The following is an 18561-nucleotide window of genomic DNA, read 5'->3' on the forward strand; positions in this document are numbered from 1 at the left end:
GCGACAGATTCGAGCAGAAGGCCTAGCGAGGCACGGGTCACACGACAGGTGTAAGTGTAAGGTCGAAATGAGAAGCTGAAGAGTTCGGTGCGGTGGACCAATTGGCGTCGTTCGTCCGTGCAATTTCCATGACGCCGTTAGCAGCGCTTGAACGGCAAGCACGATCGGGGTCGTCCAGTGAGGGCAGGAACTACCTACCCTTCTTGTTGTTGATCACAAGGACCTACACGACTCAGCAAGCCTCCAAGGCTCCTACTTACTCATTTTACTTCCGCTTCTCTTCAACGCCTCCCCCATGTTTCCTGAATTTCGGCATCTCGACCCCGCAAAAGCATTTGGGCGCTTGCGAATTTCATTTCATTGCCGTTCCCCTCATTCGCTCCCCCGGCCAGCCATGTTGGCTTCTTGTCCTTTCCTCCCTGTCCGCCGGCTTTCAAGGGCCAAAGGCTCACCCGGGCTTGCACGCAAATGAGCAAGCGCTTACAACGAATGAAATGAAAGACAAATGGGATTTCAATGCGGCGAGAAACCAGGAGAAATGAGAAGCACATCACCAGTTCTTTGCAGTTGGCTTCGGAGCGCGCGACTGATCCCTCCATTGCATGCGCTTACGCAGGTCCGCCAGGCATCGTACGGTCTTATAGCACGAGCAGGCTTGAAGTGTCGGGACTCAGGAGCGTCGTCGAGCGGGCGGATTGTGAACCGAGAGAGTAGGAGTCAATTGGATGGTGACAGAGAGTGGCGCCATGAAAAGCCGGCCTGGCAGCTAACCTTCTGGGGCGCTAGTGTTACCCCGCCATGCACATTCACCCAATCGCCCTTGGCAGCAAGTCAAGCATCGCCAAGGAGGCTTAGTGTGCGACTCTATCTCACCTCCGACAGCAGTCCATATGCCAAGGATACGCATGCGAACGGAAAACGCGGAGCTGCATACGCGCGTACGCACCGTTGGGGCGGCGTCTCAGTCCTCACCGCCAGGACTCGAGTATGTGCCGATATCGCCAGGGAATTGCGTACACTACATCTTTCTTAGTGCGTTGGACGCAGTGCCAGAACGAATCCTCCCTCTCTGGTCAAATCATGAGCTAGTACCGTAGAGGAGTAAATTGCCCGTAAAGTCCGCCTGACATGCGCAATTCCGATCCACTAACGTCAACGGGGGCGAACAAGAATTCGACAAGCAACGCCCAGACAGCCTTACCAGCTCGAGGATTCTGGACGGGCCAATCATTGGCCTGCCTTGCGGACCCTGAGGGGGTCGGTGTTGGGGGCCCTTCGGTCGCTCGCGCGCTAGCTCGGGCCCGAAGGCTCAACACCAGAGCGCCACGCTCCCGAGACACGCGTATGCGACCGAAATGCTCGAAACAGACGTAAGACACGCACTCAATGGATAAGTATAAAGGTCTCGTGGGTTCTCTTCAAATTGGATATCATCACCAAGCACAATTCGACCAATTTCCAACACTTTTCAACGATTTCCCGCTTACGCTCATCACTTTTGCGAGATTTTGCTTAGCAAAGCCACCGCGATAACCGTCCTACAAACAAGAAAGACAGTATTCTTCACAGCATAGCTGAAGCTTTGACTCGGCACACCCACCACATCTGAACTTTCCACTACGATAACACGACACCGGTCAAATTTCCACCAACACCATCTCAACAATGTCCACCACAACCACCAAGTCCACCCCCAAGATCGCCCTCATCGGCGCAGGCCCCGCCTCCCTCACTTTGGCCTCTCTCCTCAAATGCCATGACATCCCCTTCACCATCTATGAAGCGGCGTCTTCTCTCCGCCACGCCGGCGGCACTCTCGACCTGCACCCAACTACCGGCCAAGCCGCACTCAAAGAAGCCGGCCTCTGGGATGCCTTCGTCAAGCACGCACGGCCCGAGTCTGACGTGATGAAGCTCGTCGACATTGGCGGCGAAGTCTGCTGGGATGAGAATGGCGCGGACAAGCAGGAGGTGGGCGAGAGCGAGGAGGAGAAGTTTGCCGGACGCCCGGAGATCGATCGAGCGGCGCTGATGAAGATCCTTGTTGAGAGCTTGGAGGAGGGGAGCATAAAGTTTGGCAAGAAGCTGAACGAGGTGGTGCCGAGCAAGACAGAGGAGAAGAAGTTCAATCTTGTCTTCGCGGACGGCAAGGAGGAGGGCTTCGATCTCGTCATCGGCGGCGACGGCGCGTGGTCCAAAGTCCGCAATCTCCTTTCCGACACCAAGCCCCACTACTCCGGCATCTCACTCATCGAGGTCTGGTGCAACGACGTCAAGAGCAATCCCTGGCTGCGCAACTACGTCGGCAACGGCTCGTGCTTCTCGTTCGGCGAGGGCTGTGCCATCCTTTCCCAGCGCCAGGGTGACGGCAGTCAGCGTACCTACGCGTGCCTCAGGGTCCCGGAGGACTTCATCGAGACGTGCAGCATCGACTGGAACGACAAGGACGCTGCGCGCAAGGAGTTCATGGAGAGGCACTTCTCCCACGCCGGAAAGGATCTCAAGCGCGTCGTCATGGAGTCGACGGACTATCTCATCCCACGTACGCTATACGAGCTTCCGGTTGGCTTCACCTGGGAGTCCCGCCCCGGCGTCACTCTGATCGGAGACTCGGCGCATCTGATGACCCCATTCGCAGGCGTGGGCGTCAACGTCGGCATGACTGATTCTCTAGTCCTAGCTCATGAGATCGTCGCTGCCTGCAAAGGGAAAAAGAGCCTCGATGAGGCGCTGCAGGCCTACGAGAAGGAGATGTTCCCGCGCGCGGCGAGGTATGCACAGAAGACGGCGAAGAACAAGAAGGGTCATTTCACGGAGGGTGGCTCGAAGCACATGGCGGATAGGATTCGAGCGCACTATGAGGAAGCGCGCAAGGAGCCTAATGTTCAGGTTGACCGCGCGGAAGGAGTCTCAAGCGGCTGAAGAAAGTTGCTGTTGACGTAGCGGGGGTGTCTGGAGAATGGTTGGCGTTGCGAAGATACGGATAAGCGCTCATTTTCATTTTAGATTTGTCTGGACAGTCTCTTCAGCGATAGACAGCGAATACAGAATTCTCGAGACTCCAGTTTTCGAAGGACACCCGTGACCTGCATAAACACCCCACGCAACCTCAAGGATACACCCAGCCCTCCCTCTCCCCAACCTTGAAATCATTCACCTCATCCAACGCCGCCAAGAAGTCCTTCTCATACTTCGCCTTCTTCAGCGTCCCCAGCATCTTCTCCGTCTTCTCACACTGCTCATACCACGTCCTCTCAAAGTTGACCTCCCCGTCCACATGCCTCAGAATGACCCATTCCGGCACCGGCTTCGGATCGCCCTCTCGATACCACCAGAAGCGGCCCTTCCCATCGCTCTTCTCCCACTTGCGCGTGAACTTCTTCAGCGCGGAGTTATCCTCGGCTCCGCGGATGATCTTGCGATACTCGCAGATGGGGTGGATGTACTCGTTCGTCTCGCCGTACTTGTTGATATCGTCGAGCTTCGTCTCGCCGCTCGCGAGGTCGAACATCTCAGCCTGGCAGTGCCCCGGGACGCGGCGCAGCTCGCCGTTCAGCAGGTAGATGCCGCCGTACGAGTCCACGATAGGGCCAGTGCCCCAGCCGTAGTCGAAGCCGGGGTGCGTGTGCGGCGGGTCGCGCTTCGGCGGCGCGAGCTCACTTTCCGCGGGGTTGAGGAGCGGGATGGTGGGGATCTTGTTCTTGGCCCAGTCGAGCCAGGTGTCGTGGTGGTAGGTGCAGGAGTAGCGGACTTTCTCGAGCCAGCGCTCGTACTGCGCTAGCCAGGCTTTGAACTGGGCCTGGTCGATGGTGATGTGCGGGGCGATGCATTGGAGCATCCAGGTGAAGGTTGCGGTGGAGAGGTCTGGGGGAGTTGTCAGGCTTTCTTTTGGAGGTTGTTGGGGAAGGGGGTATATTTACGCTCGAGGTCTCCTTTCATGTCTTTGATGCAGTCGTCAGAGCCGCCGCCGCAATTTATGTGTACCCCTGGGAACCAAACTTGCTTCAGTTCGGGCATGGGCTTGCCTTCTTTCGCGAGTCTTGCCTGGAGATCTTTAGGGATGTACCAGAGCGTCGGTCGGAAGGCTTTGCGGCGCTCGTCCAAAGCCAGCGCATGATACGCGTGCTCGATATCTACGTACTGTTAGCACTCCACAGCATATTCCTCGATTGTGGCTTACTCACTCTCGTTTAGCTTCACGTTATGAAAGCCGTACTTAGTTCTGTACTTCTCGTTGTCGAACCACGCAACATCCGGAACGCCCAAGCTGCCAACCGTGTCCCAAACGCCCACCACCTTAACCTTCCTGCTCTCCTCGCTGGCGATCAAATTGTGGTGAGGATTGATCTCCCAGCTCTGTGCCCTCTCCTGGATGCCCTGGATCCCACCACTCGTCCTGCTCAGCTCTTGACCACGCATTGTCAGCTTGCCCTTGATAAAATCCTGCCAAGCCTGCGTCTCGCGGAACGGAAGCCCCTCATCGTTCGTCATGTAGGCGCGGTATATCTCCGGAAAGACCTGCATGTGGATGGGCTTCAGGACGCCAATATCGGTGACCAAGCCCGCTACTGCGCGCGCCGTGTAGGCGCCCCTGGAGAAGCCGAAGCAGAAGATCTCGTCGCCGGGCTCGTAGTTCAGAACGATGAAGTTGTACGCTTCGATCACGTTCTCCGCTAAGCCTGCTCCTGTGCCGCCTTGCCGTCGCTGCTCCGAGGCGCTCAGGTTGCCTGTGCCGACGCCGCCGTCATAGTAGACGATTTGGTGCCATTTCTTCTTCGGGTCGTGGCCGTCGGTGCCAATGCGGGATATAACGCGGCACAATTTGGTGACGTTGGAAGGGACGTTGTCCTTAAAGCTGGCGCTGGACTGCCATGTGCCGTCGCAGCAGATGACGAGGCGTCTTCCCCACGGAGTGTCGTCGGCCATCTTGAGCTGGGTATGCTTCACGGAAACGAGGAACGAAACATTGCGGTGAATGTGAACACGGAAAGAGGGGTATTTGAAGGAAAAGGAAGGTACCGGCCCTGCGCCTCTGAGGCTGGAGCCCGAGGGGCACTTGCAACAAACACAACGTAGCACGCGCGTAAGCACGAGCCCAAAGTGAGCAGGTCGATTGGACTGCGCGATAGAAAGAGGCAGCGAATCTTACACTTGTGTCCTGATTGAGCTGTGCCTCGATCGTGCCCGGGCGCTGGGGGCACTTCGTGAGAGGAGAGGGTCCCGCACTAACCAATACGCCTCCTAGCGCCGAGGCGAGCTGAAGGGGCCGCTAAACAGCATGTTCGTTAGCTGCGGAGATCATGCGCCCCATATGGCCGTATAGCGGTTCGTGTTAAACGAAAGTAGGCAAATAGGGGTTGGACGTGGCTGGCGGTCATGTAGCTGTGCTGAAGAAGGACCGTTGCGCTTGCACCAGCGTAGACGCTAGGCCAAGATCGGAAAGGTGGTCTCCAGCCTTCTGTTCCTCGGCATCATCCAGATCCATTCACGATCCTCCCACGGTTCAAACTTCGCAGGACGAGAATTCATGCTCTAGATCATGCAGTCCCATCGACACATGTACGCTGAGCTTGCGGTATGCGCACTGCCAGCTACGCCCACAGTAGTACTGTGGTATGTGGCACCGGTAGGGGATCACAGGACGTTTGGGTAACTCAGGTCATCGTCGATCCAGCAGTCATTGTTTCGCGAACCGCGACAGCATCTCCGGTGGAAGGAAGTTGCCCTCCGGCTGGTACTCGACGGCGAACCCTTCCCGCTGAAGCCGGTTTCCAAGGTTCCCATCCACGTCCCTGGACCGTTCATCGGACGCAGCACAAAGCAAAAACGTCCTACTAGCCAAAGTTGACATTCATGAGGGAAGGTCACGATAGCTCTACTAGAGCTTGTCAACCCTCTAAGTACGGATGTTGTTGCTGAAGCCAGGCTAGGTAGCAACTGGAATTAACGATAGACGCCGCCAAGACTTCCAGCCTGATCGTCACTTTCAGCCCCAGCTGAAATTCCCGAGAAAAGCCATCGACAAGTCGTTTGAACTACTTGCACTACGAGGCAGTTACACCTTCTCCGCAACATAGATACTGGTTTACATCAAGTCTGATCGTTAGAAATGCCGCATGACGAGGAATCGGGCCTAGCACTGGTGGACGAGAAAGATTACGGTATGAGGCTATCCAGCTCGCTACCGATCAATACTCACGGCGCAAGCGGCTCCTCCACCAAGACAAGGAACATTCAGCCAAGACAACAGCACCGTAGACGCTCGACATTTCCTTCCGCAGCGAACCGGTACAGGCCTCGCTTCGATAAGCCAGCCCCACTCCGCTCCTGGGACGAGACCATCAAGCCTCGTGGGAAGTCTAGCAAGCGTTGTAACAAACGTGGGAAACCCACGGCCAGATCAAAGCCATGCCGAGCCTACTACGAAGCCTATCTCCCGCCCGACTTCATCCAAGCAAGCTTCCGTCAAAATTGGTACACGCCCGAGCTCATTCGAGGAGTCTAGTCCTAGCCTTGCCCAAAGTCCGGCTCCTACGCAGGGACCACCTCCGTCGTCTGAAGACGTACCAGAAGGTATTCTAAAGTTCCGAAATGCTTAAAGATGCACAGGACGCTTTGACTGACCCCCGTAGCGCTACCGCATCCCGTTGAAGAAGCAGGGGACGTAGAGTTTGGCCGCTGGCTCGTGGAGCAATTCCGAAAAGACTTATTCGACATCTACCGAGACCAGCGGCCGGGAAAAGACAACAGGCCGCATCTACTAGTCAACCTAGCAGCCCTGAACCGTATGCGAATGCGCAAGCTGCAGGTCAAGCTCGTCCAGGAAGTACTCCGCATGCGCTATGAAAAGACGGAGCCAAAAGGCTGGGAAGACTTACTCGAGCAGTACAGTAAAGTCTCGTAATGCTGTCTTCAGGGAAAGGGAGTGCTTACACTGCCTCAGTCAATGCGACCAGAGACAATGACTTCATCAGGACGTGCGTGCATCGAGACCTCGACGATCCTTTCATCGTCATCACAGAGAGATTGGTAGACGCCTCTGTCTTCCGTTCCTTATTGAACACCGTACCCGAGGAACAGCGCAGAACGGACGGTCTGGAGTCGGTTACAGAGAAAACGTTCGCTCCGCCAGTAGAGAAGACGCCGCAGCCGATCGGAGGAACGCGCCTGGAGCGGACGCAGAAGCAGAAGACGGAGGAATTTTTCAAGCGACTGGCCTTCTCTTTGGTTGGCGGAGTGTTCCTGATTGCCCCCATGTGGCTGATGGTCTTGCACAATACAAAGTACACGGCGCTCGTTGCGACCTCTGTCTCGGTGGTTCTGTGCGGTATGGTAACGGCGTGGAAATTAGAACAGCCCCACACAGTCTTGTCTACCACTGCAGCTTATGCGGCTGTCTTGGTGGTGTTCGTAGGTACGAACATAGCACCGGCGCAGAAGAGCAACTAGCAGATTTGGTGGTGGAAATGGCATCTGATGCTAGTAGGGTTCATGGTAGATAATAGGGCTCCGTCTCTTTTGAATAGTGATGCGGACTCATAGTTGCATGCTCATGATGCTGCTTCGATCCTCTCTTTGTGTGCTAAACTATTTCCTTCGATACAGTTCCGAATGAATCTGATAACGCTTAGATCGCGTCCAGAGCAAGAGTCGATATCCACGCTCCTTTCGACCTACCGGACCCGCGCGGAGTGCTACTGCGTATGCTCAAATGCGGCTGAAGATACAACTTCCCCATCAGGCATCCCGCACTGGTCCAACTCAGCTGCGGGGTTATAAATCACTCGCGCACCCTTAGGCCCCAGCCTTCCTGGATAACGAATGATTGAAACATCGCTTGAACGGAAAACCAGCCATTGAATCCTTTACCAAAATTTTCCCGGTCCGAGTTTCGAGCTCTAGTCACTGTATTGGTCAATTTCCAGTCGCATGTTCTCAGCGACGCTCACCCGGTGCGATGATATCGGAGGGGATTTCCGTTCATTCTGGATGTCCAAGCAACTAGAAAGACGCACTTTCGAGGAGGGTCCCCGCTGTTGCAGAGAAGAGTGCATACGTATCAGGGCGTCCGCAATTCCGTCTCCCTCGATCAAAAATTAAGACAACCTCTTGGAACTTGCACTTTTCTCACCGTGGAGTACGGTTGAATTTTGAGAAAATAACAAAAAAAAGAAGGAGAGGAAAAACCCGATCATCAGGAACGGGAGAAGTCGAGGTACCTGGCGCCTAACTCGATTCGGACAGCCACAGCTACAGCTACATAGCACAGCCTCACGAAGGCAGTGGCAGGAGCAATCCACGAATGATGAAGCAAGATACCCTCCGTGATTACGGAGACGCTATCTCACTCGGCAAGGACTAAAAATTCAAAGAATATTCCTTAATAACGTAGCACTATATCCAACAATCACCCCACATACACATGCATGCCCACCCCAACTCGCCGTCCACTACGCAACCCAAAACCAAACTCTCTGAAACACGTTCTTAGGCATGGGCTCTACATCATTCGAACACAGCAAATCCATCTCCTTCTTCCCACTAACCACATCAATATTGTGCACCCTAATCGCCCACGGCGTGCGGAAGTAAATCTTATGCCCCAGATACAGCACCACGAAGATGGGGATCGTGATGTACGCGGCCAGGAAGTTGGCCGCGGACCAGTTTTTCGGGAAGAAGACCTGGAAGCCGTTGGTGAGGGTGAGGATGCTGATGATGCCGAGGACGAAGTAGCAGAAGTAGGGCTGGAAAGGTGTCTTGAAGGGCAGCGTGTGGACCAGGTTGTGGTAGACGAGGGCTTTGCGGAAGCGGATGTAGGTTATCATGACGACGATCCAGGCGATGAAGCCGGAGATGGTGGAGATGTTGGAAAACCAGGTAAACACCTGCGCGCCCGTGTTCGATACATTGAGGTACGCGAGCAGACCGATGGTCCAGGTGGCTAGGACTGCTACCCAGGGCACGCCGTTGCGGTTGGTCTTGCCGAAGATCTTGGGCGCTTCGCCGTTCAGCGCCATGCCGTAGAGAACGCGGGAGCCGGAGAACAGGAAAGCATTGCCGGCGGACCAAGCTGACGTCAATATGGCAGCGTTGATGACATGGTTCAGCCCACCAATTCCCGCCCTGGCAATGCCAATGACGAAGGGTGAGGCGGTGGCGTTTGAAGTCGGACTCAGGAGACGAGGATCGGTAGAAGGAACGATTACCCCAATGATGAAGGAACCGAAACCGTAAAAGATGGCGAGGCGCCAGACGAATCGGCGCGCTGCTTTTGGGATATTTCGACGTGGAGCGATAGTCTCTCCGGCCGCCAGCGCAATCAGCTCAGGAGAGGTGATAAAGGCGAATCCGGCGCGAACAAAAGCGGTCCAGTACGCAAGGAAGCGTCCGGTATTCCCGTCGACGAGATACGGTGTAAATGCGCCTGGGTTATTCCAATATCGAAAACCAAGCCTGCCTTGATCATTCGGGCTTCCTCCGAACATGATGACGAAGCCCAGGATGATAAGGCCCATGATCGTGATAAACTTGATGGAAGCAAACCAAAACTCGGCTTCGCCAAACACCCCAACCGCGACGATGTTGAGGAAGAGGATGACTAGGAGGAAGATGGTGATCCAAACAGCGGCTGGAACCGCTGTCTTCCAGTAATCCAAGAGGATACTTCCGGCAGTGGCCTCGGCTGCGACAAGGATAGCATAAGCATACCAGTAATTCCAGCCAACGGCAAAGGCCAGACTGGGGTCCACGAAACGTTTGACAAAGTAGGGGATTGTTATGCCCTTCATGGGAAGATACGTAACAATCTCCGCGAGGTTGTTCATGACGTTCCAGACGACAATCATCATGGAGAGATATGCCATGAAGAGCGGAGCAGGGCCAACAAGCGCGAGGATGCCTCCTGAGCCGACGAACAATCCGGTCCCGATGGCGCCCCCGAGAGCGCTATGTCACGATCAGTCTCAGATACATCCTGGAAGGTAGACATCGTGAGCTTACAGGAACTGAATATGGCGACTCTTCAACCCGCGATGGGTATCACCTCCCCTCCCCGAAGCCTCCGCAACAGTAGCCGCGCCATGAACGAAAGGCTCCTCATACGCGGTGTCTCCATTCTTTTCGATGCCATATTCTCCGCCCGGGTATCCCTTCTCGATCTCAGCTCCGTCGTGGCGATTCATCTTGTCCACTCCGTATGTTCAGAGGTGAGATTTCGCGGTCGCCACTTTGGTTTGATTGACTAGATTGTTGGGGCTCGCTTGACCCGCACCGTGGGACTCCAGGGAACTCAACGCGACTCTTATACTGGCACCCCAAGTGAGAGAGGACGGGGGCTAAGACTTCCGTCGCTCGGTGAAATGCCTGAAGAGATTTTCTTCCCGTCTCACACGAAGTCGAAGACGCACCGCAAGGACCTCCTTAGTGGAGCACACCCCCGAGCCAAGCCGACGTCTAACATAGTGACGATCGGAACCGGTCTTGCTTAGTGGGATCTGGGGATGCAATTACTATTACGTATCGGCTGAATGCCGGACATGCGGGGAAGACCCAAGGTTGCATTTTGGCGTGCGGCCATGATGAAGTTCGCCTTGAAGCGGCTCTTTGAGCTTGATCTGAGCTTGACTTCGGCCGTGTTTTCTGCATGTTGTCGTAGGGAGGCGTGGTGTAGGGCGCGCCAGTCTGCGGAGTGACTTGAGCGATATTTTTTGAGCCGTGGCAAGCCGAGGTTTGTGGAAGCTCAACTCGGGCGCTACCGTCTCCACAGTTCTACTCTCATTCTAGAAGGCGGGCTAGGCCGCAAGGCACTGGACGGCGGCTTGGAAATGAGCTTCTAAAGAACGATGGTGTTGGAGTGGGAGGATTTCTCCGCGATAAAACTTATTAGGCGAATGAGGCTTGGCCTTAGCTCCACGTGATCCAACGGATTAAAAGTTGACCCACGGAATATCCACACTCCTGCGGAGAATCCCAAGAACTATTTATCTTGCTTATCATAAGCCTATCTCAATTACCATAGAAGCCTACCCCCCTTCAGCGCCTCTTCATCAAACTCGTCCCAGCCTCGCTGAATAACCACCACCTACTCTCTCCGCCCCTACCCAATCTAAGGATAACTCCAAATACGAAAGTCGCTCCGCAGCCCCAAGCAACCCATCAAATTACCTTCAACCCTCAAGTCATCCCCCAATCTCACGTCGTACAATAGATCTTCTACCCTCTGGCTGTTACAACCACCGGACTTACTAAGCCCTCCACAGCACCTCATTGGCTGACACCAAGCCCCATATACCACATCCGGATCTGACGCCCCTCCACAAATTTCCGGGAATCGCTTGTCTCCTCCAGAAAAGCGTCCCCAGGTAGAGCCATTATGCGGAGTAGGGAAACATCAGGGTCCAATGGCCCCCGGTGAACGGTACGGGATGAGCCCGCGACTTGCTAAATTTATCCGCGGAGGGACGTTGATCGAGCATCAATAATCCCACGACCAACTTCACGCCTGTATAAGAAGCCATTCGTTCGAAGCCCGAAACAAAATACAGCATCACACACCACCGCCGCAAACAGAATCTAAACGACGACAACAGCCCAACAAGGGCGAGAAGAACCACAACCTCCTCTTCCCAAACCCACCACCATAGCCCTCCCTCCGTCATACACCGACATCGCTAAACATGGTTTCGCCCGCGGTAATCTCCACCGTGCTCGCAAAAGCGATTGAAGTCGCCTCCCACTCATGGGAATACGGTACCGTCGCCGAAGCCCTGCTAGAATGGCACAGTCCCAACCTCACCATCTGGCATGATCCCTTTCCCTCTGGGCAAATCCCTACTTTAAACATCGACGATGTCTCCGCGCTCTCGTACGTTAAGCCGTTCATCAGCACAAACGGGCCTACGCTCGTCGAGGGTGATGGTAAGTCCAACAAGCAGCAAGATCTCCAAACAAAAAGATTCAAGACGGCTGATAAAAAAATCCAGGCGCAGCAGGCGATCCCCCCTCCCTCGGTACCTTCGCGCTATTAATCGGCAAAAGCGCAGGCGCATACTGGGACGCAGCCGCCCGGCAAGCGCAGCACATGCTCACCTCGGTCCCGCGCTGGTCCAACGGCGCCATCTCGCACCGCGAAGCGTACCTGGAGCTGTGGGCCGACTTTATCTACATGGCGCCGCCCTTCCTCGCGTACTACGCCATCGCCACCGCCGACGTCCAACTGCTCAAGGAATCCGCGCAGCAGTGCAAGCACTACTACGACGTGCTCTCCACCACCCAGGGCCCCTGGCTGCACATAGTCGGCGACCACGTTTCTGACCTCGGGCTGTGGAGCACCAGCAACGCGTGGGCAGCCGCGGGGATGGCCCGCGTGCTCGCGACGATGAAGTACTCACCTTTCTCCGACGACACGGCCTCCGAGCAAGCTATGCTCTCCTCCATGATACAAGAAATCCTCGACGGCAGTATGGCACTCGACCACGATCCGTCTGGCCTGCTGAGGAACTATCTCAACGACACGACGTGGTGGGGCGAGATTTCGGGGACGTCGATGCTGGCGGCTACGGCGTTGCGCATGGCGAAGTTGCAGCCGGAGAGCTTTGGGGAGAAGTATAGTAGCTGGGCAGAGACGAAGATGGACGTTGTGGATGGGAAGATTGACGAGGGGACGGGGATTGTGAGTCCGGCGGTTGATCCGTTGAATTGGAATAATCGCAGTCAGTATACCACGGGGAGTCCGGAGGGGCAGAGCTTTGTGGTGCTGATGCATGCTGCGTATCGGGATTGGAAGGGCGAGTCGTGAGTGGTGCGCCACTTGGGTGTCGAATTCGCTTAGGTTATGGAGAAATAGATATTGTATATTCTTTCGTTCACGTCTTATTGCTTCATCGAAGCCACCGTTCAAACCGCAAAGGACTCCTCAACCACGTTCTTAGACTGCTCTACCTCCCCAGAAGGGGGCTCGTAACCGGCGACGGCACCGACAGGTGTGGACTGGGGAAAGGCGACGTCGAATGTGGGCTGACCCCTACACGGGATGTTGACCTTTGCCGTGGCGTATCCATCGGACTAGGCCCGTTGCTCTCGATCCTCCTCTCCTCCGTAGAGTTATCGCGCGATCGCTGCCTCATCAAGGGGCTCTTCTGGTTCTGCATCTCAAACCCGTTCAGCATGCTGCGGCTTCCGGCCTGCGATGTGCGCGTCGATCGTCCAAAGCGGTTTTCGCGGTCTTCGTCTTTCTCCTCTGTAGAGCTGTTAGCACTCATTCTTCCCCATTATCAAGAAAGAGAAGTAGGAGGACGTACCCCAGAAGCTCTCCCAACCCGCAAAGACGGGCAAAGCAAGCAATAACATGGGCAAAAACTGCCCAAATCCCCACTGGCTTTCGCTCCCCTGGATTGTGACGGTCGCCTCGCCCAGTGCCTGCGTGTTTTTGAGCCCACCGCCTGCCATAGCAATACCGTAGACTGCATAAATTGGCGCAACAATCCATGTGCGGAAGAGTGCGCCGATGAGCTTCAGCCAAATCCATGGACCGCCGTTCTTGATACGTTCCTTAAAGGGAATGCCTGATCCTTCTTCATCGGTTAAGACGTACATAGCAAGAATGACCGTCGCATGTCCACCGATAGCGCCAACCAGTAGTGCAGCCCATTTTCCACCAAACGCCGCGCGGAAACGGGGCCGTTCGCCCTGGTAGAAACAGGCCAGGGAGGAGGACAGATCTAGGCCAGCAAGGTCGTAGGAATACGAGACAAAGGAGGTGTAGCCGAGCAAGGCTAGGTTACCTAGCATGAAGATGATCCGCGGCAAATTGATCCATCTATTCTTGACGAAGTAGTTCCTAAGGGTCACAACGGTGAGAAGGTGCGTAACTGTGGTGAGGAACGCCAGCTCCGTTACGATCGTGAAATGGTAGATGGAGAGCTCGCAGTGCTTCAGCATAGCTGTGAACTGAACGGCGAGCCCCGTGAGGAGCTGTGTGTCGGATAGGGCGAGTAGGTTCTTGCTCAGGACTCTGGACCAGAAGTTCGCGGTGCGCCAGAAGGGGCGGGCAGGGTCGGGGGCGTATGGGGCTCCGGATGATGTGAAGCGTTTGCGAAAGAAGGTGTTGATGGTTTCGTAGCGGTCGAGGAAGAGGACGGAGAAGGCGACGAGGAAGGCGACGCATGTTGTGCAGAGGAAGCCTAGGAGGACGCCGATGCCAGCGATGTCTGGATTCGCTTCCACCGTCTGATTCCGCGTCGAGCAGTCGACCTGGTACTCTGCACACTTGAGTAGCCGCACCCCCATCGTTCGTATATTCCGCTGCACTAGCGTGGATCTTCTAACGAACAGGCAAGGCAGCGCTTTTATTGCAGATGCGGCCCCGTCACCGCCCCCACCAGCTGGGCAACCCTGTCCGCTATCACCGCAAGGCTGAGGCGCTGTTTAGAGCCTGGGACAGGCGAAACGGGTGTAGCCGTCTGACAACCGTGCCTATCTGGAAACCTTTAGCGAAGTAAGCAAGCCATGGGCCTTATAAAAGCAGAGCTGAACAAGGAGGCAATTGCAAGACCTGAGGTGTGGTGGACAGGCAGGATCAGGCGCGGATATGCATGATCGCCTGCTGGTGATTGGTTGGGCTGTGAAGGCTATACCTTGCACAGCCTTCTGCGTGCTGCGGGTTTGCTACACTGCAACACCAAAGCGATCAACAAAATGACTGAGTCCTCTCCAAGCCAAGGAAAAAGCCGCCGCATATGCAAAAATAAGTGCGCGAGAGTCAAACGCAAAGAAATGAAAGGGTGACGCAGCTGTTGAAACCTACGTGTACCCGTCCAACGATAAGGTTAAGCAAAGCTGTCCCTAGCCCACTAGGAGTATCCAATAGACATTATGTAATGATGCAGATGCAGAGCCGTCTTGATGCCAATATGCCAGTGCAGAATCTATAAGCTGAGGTGGACTGGCCCGCCAAAGTATGTCCAAGAAGCGAAGGATTGAGACTTTGATAATATCGTAAGGATGCCTTAATGATGATTTTGTTGTTGAAGAGAGCTTCCACAGTCTCACCTTGGAAGTCAGTCTCTGCGACCTTTCCCTGGATGATAGCCATTCGCCGCGCCGTTTGACTTGGCGCTCTTTTCGTCTGTCTTCCTCGGGATCGTCAGGCAGTTGATGCCGAGATAATCGCAGATGCTCGTAATCACTAGATGCGCCCATTTGCCATACACGATGGCAGCAAAGACGAAGTAACCGCGCAAGTACCACAACTCGAAGTTTGCGGAGACCGGGCCAAACGTCGTGCCCGTAATAGTGAAGTATGGGTGGTTGACCAGCAACGCACCTCCAATCATGGGCGCAAGCATGACGGTCCAGTATGGGAAGGGTTGGCGTGTCAGATGCGCTAGGATGATCTTAGTCGTCATCCGCCCAAAGACCAAGGACATGGTAAGGCAATAGAGAACGAGGTGGTTGTCCTTGAGGAGAAATGAGTATGGTGACCCCAGCCATGCCATGGTAGCCGCAACAAAGATGAGCAGCGGAATCCATTCCCAGATTAGTGGCAGCGTGGGCAGGTTTTGGGCACGACGCGCGCGTGCGACGTTGATGATGCAGGCTGGAAGATGCGCGACGAAGAAAGTGATGAGAATCATAGGTATCCAGCAATCTCGGAAAGTCATATCGTCAAGATATTCCTTGTACGCCGGCAAGTATTTGGCTAGGGGTGTTGACCAGATTTCGGGTCCGAAGTATCCGGACATGCACATGAAGGTGCATGCGAAGATCAAACCCTCTGCAGACGTTATGAGAAGCGTTCCCCATTTACTGATTCTGGGATCTTACCTGTCGGGCCATTGAAATAGCCAAGATACAGGGTGTGTGTGTGGTACGTTTCCCAGGTCGAGAAGAACATCGGAAGCACCGGAACAAGGGCCGTAAAGGCGCCAGTCTTGGTGGTACCATATCCAACCGCTGCCGTTTCCAGCAGGCTTGCCAGGGTGCAGTTCAGCGAATCAATTCCATGGCTACACGCACATCAGCTTCCGGGTGTTGGCGCATTGGGCAGGACGCAACGTACTCAAACAGCTCTCCAAGCGGGCTTGATGTTCCGGTTCGGCGTGCTTGCTTGCCATCGACGTTGTCCATGGTGGAATACCTTGATAACTCGTCCGTTAGCGCGGTATCGAGCGGGCGGGAAATGGTAGGGCTCACATCCACAAGCCGAAGGCGAAGCTGTAATACACCCACGAGGGCGCCTATTGCTCAGGATATGTGTCAGCCCGCCGCAATAGCTTCGGTCCTGTGCTGGCTGCTCACCGGTCCGACCAGATCCGGCACGTAAACCTCCAACAAGGCCACATTCCCCAGTATGAAGAAGAAGCCTAGCAGAGTGACCAGGTTCGGCGCGAGCCACAGCGGCAACAGCTCCACGAATCCATTCCACTATTCCACTGCGTCAGAGATACGTTCGGGCTACGGTACAGGCGCGTGGGGACGAACGTAGTGCTTCAGGATGTATCGTGAGATCAGGGACTTGTCGACGCTCGAGTACTTGTACGATTTGAGGTGCTGCAGCGCGTCTTCGGAGACACACTCATGCTTCGCGGTCTCTGCAATCACCCCTCAACGTTAGCAATCAATTTCGCGCTTCGGGGCCCGGTCCATTGATTCCCGGAACGGTGAAACAAGAGCAACGCACCTCTGCTCGGCGGCATCGTGGGATGTGTGGCAGGCGGAGGTAAAGACATGGAGGAGGGGTAGGCTCGTTAATTTATATGGGCAGGGTCTCGGCCATGTGGGTGAAAGCCGGTTAGAGTGGGAATTGAGGTGCAGCGACGGGTTTGACAGCGGGAAGCGTGATGCAAATGGCGGATCTCGGTGGTCCACGCAAGTTGCCCGGCAAGCGGCCGGCGTGCAGGGATCTAAAATTAAGCTCGTCTTGGCGATTCACACGTGCAAGAACCCTTCCCTTTCCGTATGACGTTTGCTCGAGCACGACGTCTCTTCAATATCAGTCAATCGAACGACCTGCGCTCGAGCCCAAAGCGCCGACATTTTCACTCCTACGTCCCTAGAGAAATGGAGATTGTCACCTCCCTACAACTGCCGACCCGCCGGCAGCACGACTCCACACAATGCGCACTATGATCCTAAGCTGCAGCAGGAACAGCAAGTTGGTTGGCTTAACAGAGGTGAATGTGATCAGGAAAGTCTGCAGCCCAGAGTGCCGCCGGTTGTCGAAGCCTAGCCAGTCCAACGTCTCCCAACTTTCGCGTTACATCTTCTGTCATATAAGAGATTCTTGCTCTTCTCCGTACTCCCCGTCCACCCATTTCTCCTTAGTCATGCTTAGCCTCTCTTGCATTCTGATTTCTGAAATTTCAATCCACGTCCACACCCTCAAAGGCCTCGTTCCCGCGGAAATCGCGCCGTCCCACGTGCGACTATGACATTCATTTAACTGCCTGTGTCCCAATGAATCATATCCAGTTCCGGCGCAGGCGAAGGATCCTGGGCGTGAGAGGCGAACAGCTGCGGATCCAGAGACGAGATTCAGTCCGCCAGAGATTATATCAGCTTTCCTCGAGAACAGGCACAATGCCCTCATAGAAGCTTATTATCAGGAACTATTGAGATCGCTCCCTGCTTACTAGTACGAGAAACACACGGACATCGCGAGCTAGAATTCATACCCCATTCCGAAGTACACAAAAGTGAGAGGCCAGCCGTCTAAGCGAAGGTGGAAAGCTAACTAACACGACCCATTTCTACTCCCCTCCTACTCTCTTTGTTCAACTATCAGTCAGTTCCTCGCACTACCACTCCCGTTTCCAGCACCGACCTGCTAATACAGCGCCCTCAATCTGGCTGCTAACTCAGCTGCCAAAACCCAGCCCACCCTTGTGTCAAAAATCAACACCTCATCCCCTGCAGCTATGGCAGTCGCAGGGTACGCATGTGGATAGTCTGCCCGTTGCTGGTTCTGCTGGGGTTGGCCTTGGTCCCGGTTGTTGCGTTGCTGCTGAGTATTCCCATTCCGTCTATTGTTGCGGTTCTTGCGTCTCGATGATCGGCCCATTGTCGGGGCTATGATAGATCAGTACTATTGCTGGAGACGTTTTGTAGATTGATTTTGCTTTGAAGGCACGGAATTGATGAGGCTGGAAAGGATTCATGGCGATTTATATACTGGGTGAGAACAAGGACAGCAGTTACCAGCGCATCTACTTCGTCGTCACCAATACCCTAACATTCTCGGATATGACATGGTGCAGTGCAGGCAGTTGATGAATGTACCGGTGAGCGCAGAAGAGATGGGATTACAACACCTACCCTTCTGTCATCCAGCAGTTCATTTACTTCGTCGTCACCTACGTCCATCGACACTGCATGCTCCCTAGGGCAAGAACTGCCTCTAACACATCAGCCACCTCCGCCCACATGGCGAAGCACGCCAGGAAAGAAGGTGGATGAGAACATTTCACACCTCACGCGGTACGAGAAAATATAAACAGCACGAGCCCTTGCCACAGACCTAGACTAAGGCCAACACTCATTCCGACTTCTACATACGCCAAA

At 54.9% G+C, this 18561-nt stretch overlaps 7 protein-coding genes across 7 annotated transcripts; 3 read left to right on the forward strand and 4 right to left on the reverse strand.

The window, feature by feature from the left end:
• The first annotated feature begins 1349 nt into the window (after nucleotides 1-1349).
• BU26DRAFT_218911 (FAD/NAD(P)-binding domain-containing protein) lies at nucleotides 1350-3015 on the forward strand. The gene has a single exon (XM_033820734.1). The coding sequence runs from the start codon at nucleotides 1666-1668 to the stop codon at nucleotides 2920-2922; it is 1257 nt and encodes a 418-aa protein (XP_033688253.1). The 5' UTR covers nucleotides 1350-1665; the 3' UTR covers nucleotides 2923-3015.
• On the reverse strand, nucleotides 2923-5371 carry BU26DRAFT_515619 (uncharacterized protein). The gene is made up of 3 exons (XM_033828121.1): nucleotides 4185-5371; nucleotides 3921-4133; nucleotides 2923-3864 (listed from the first exon to the last, which is right to left on the reverse strand). Exons 1-3 carry the CDS (start codon nucleotides 4924-4926, stop codon nucleotides 3110-3112), a joined length of 1710 nt encoding a protein of 569 aa, XP_033688254.1. The 5' UTR covers nucleotides 4927-5371; the 3' UTR covers nucleotides 2923-3109.
• A 654-nt stretch (nucleotides 5372-6025) lies between these two features.
• BU26DRAFT_515620 (uncharacterized protein) lies at nucleotides 6026-7507 on the forward strand. Its single transcript, XM_033828122.1, has 4 exons — nucleotides 6026-6161; nucleotides 6208-6573; nucleotides 6633-6890; nucleotides 6944-7507. The coding sequence occupies exons 1-4, from the start codon at nucleotides 6110-6112 to the stop codon at nucleotides 7447-7449; spliced, it is 1182 nt and encodes a 393-aa protein (XP_033688255.1). The 5' UTR covers nucleotides 6026-6109; the 3' UTR covers nucleotides 7450-7507.
• A 943-nt stretch (nucleotides 7508-8450) lies between these two features.
• BU26DRAFT_501465 (amino-acid permease inda1) lies at nucleotides 8451-10184 on the reverse strand (the record flags this gene model as incomplete). Its single annotated transcript, XM_033826567.1, has 2 exons — nucleotides 8451-9948; nucleotides 10003-10184. The coding sequence occupies 2 exons, from the start codon at nucleotides 10182-10184 to the stop codon at nucleotides 8451-8453; spliced, it is 1680 nt and encodes a 559-aa protein (XP_033688256.1).
• Nucleotides 10185-11474: 1290 nt separating this feature from the next.
• On the forward strand, nucleotides 11475-13025 carry BU26DRAFT_219033 (uncharacterized protein). The gene is made up of 2 exons (XM_033820737.1): nucleotides 11475-11919; nucleotides 11985-13025. Exons 1-2 carry the CDS (start codon nucleotides 11679-11681, stop codon nucleotides 12797-12799), a joined length of 1056 nt encoding a protein of 351 aa, XP_033688257.1. The 5' UTR covers nucleotides 11475-11678; the 3' UTR covers nucleotides 12800-13025.
• Nucleotides 12869-14674, reverse strand: BU26DRAFT_218971 (uncharacterized protein). Its single transcript, XM_033820736.1, has 2 exons — nucleotides 13302-14674; nucleotides 12869-13240 (listed from the first exon to the last, which is right to left on the reverse strand). The coding sequence occupies exons 1-2, from the start codon at nucleotides 14287-14289 to the stop codon at nucleotides 12939-12941; spliced, it is 1290 nt and encodes a 429-aa protein (XP_033688258.1). The 5' UTR covers nucleotides 14290-14674; the 3' UTR covers nucleotides 12869-12938.
• Nucleotides 14675-15059: 385 nt separating this feature from the next.
• BU26DRAFT_560579 (ethanolaminephosphotransferase 1) lies at nucleotides 15060-16697 on the reverse strand (the record flags this gene model as incomplete). The annotated part of the gene is made up of 7 exons (XM_033832811.1): nucleotides 15060-15775; nucleotides 15826-16007; nucleotides 16061-16138; nucleotides 16195-16238; nucleotides 16300-16425; nucleotides 16483-16592; nucleotides 16682-16697. 7 exons carry the CDS (start codon nucleotides 16695-16697, stop codon nucleotides 15060-15062), a joined length of 1272 nt encoding a protein of 423 aa, XP_033688259.1.
• Between the last annotated feature and the right edge of the window lie 1864 nt (nucleotides 16698-18561).

Source organism: Trematosphaeria pertusa (genome assembly GCF_010094035.1).
Source record: "Trematosphaeria pertusa strain CBS 122368 unplaced genomic scaffold BU26scaffold_3, whole genome shotgun sequence".
Classification (NCBI taxonomy): domain Eukaryota; kingdom Fungi; phylum Ascomycota; class Dothideomycetes; order Pleosporales; family Trematosphaeriaceae; genus Trematosphaeria; species Trematosphaeria pertusa.

Bases quoted from the DNA above. Each gene is read 5' to 3' on its own strand.
- BU26DRAFT_218911 (XM_033820734.1), top strand. From the start codon at position 1,666: ATGTCCACCACAACCACCAAGTCCACCCCCAAGATCGCCCTCATCGGC.
- BU26DRAFT_515619 (XM_033828121.1), bottom strand. From the start codon at position 4,926: ATGGCCGACGACACTCCGTGGGGAAGACGCCTCGTCATCTGCTGCGAC. The intron at 4,134-4,184 runs GTGAGTAAGCCA...AACAGTACGTAG, and splicing joins TAACGTGAAGCTAAACGAGA to ATATCGAGCACGCGTATCAT. The intron at 3,865-3,920 runs GTAAATATACCC...CAACTCCCCCAG, and splicing joins CATGAAAGGAGACCTCGAGC to ACCTCTCCACCGCAACCTTC.
- BU26DRAFT_515620 (XM_033828122.1), top strand. From the start codon at position 6,110: ATGCCGCATGACGAGGAATCGGGCCTAGCACTGGTGGACGAGAAAGAT. The intron at 6,162-6,207 runs GTATGAGGCTAT...TCACGGCGCAAG, and splicing joins GGTGGACGAGAAAGATTACG to CGGCTCCTCCACCAAGACAA. The intron at 6,891-6,943 runs GTAAAGTCTCGT...ACACTGCCTCAG, and splicing joins AGACTTACTCGAGCAGTACA to TCAATGCGACCAGAGACAAT.
- BU26DRAFT_219033 (XM_033820737.1), top strand. From the start codon at position 11,679: ATGGTTTCGCCCGCGGTAATCTCCACCGTGCTCGCAAAAGCGATTGAA. The intron at 11,920-11,984 runs GTAAGTCCAACA...AAAAAAATCCAG, and splicing joins TACGCTCGTCGAGGGTGATG to GCGCAGCAGGCGATCCCCCC.
- BU26DRAFT_218971 (XM_033820736.1), bottom strand. From the start codon at position 14,289: ATGGGGGTGCGGCTACTCAAGTGTGCAGAGTACCAGGTCGACTGCTCG. The intron at 13,241-13,301 runs GTACGTCCTCCT...ACAGCTCTACAG, and splicing joins GGGTTGGGAGAGCTTCTGGG to AGGAGAAAGACGAAGACCGC.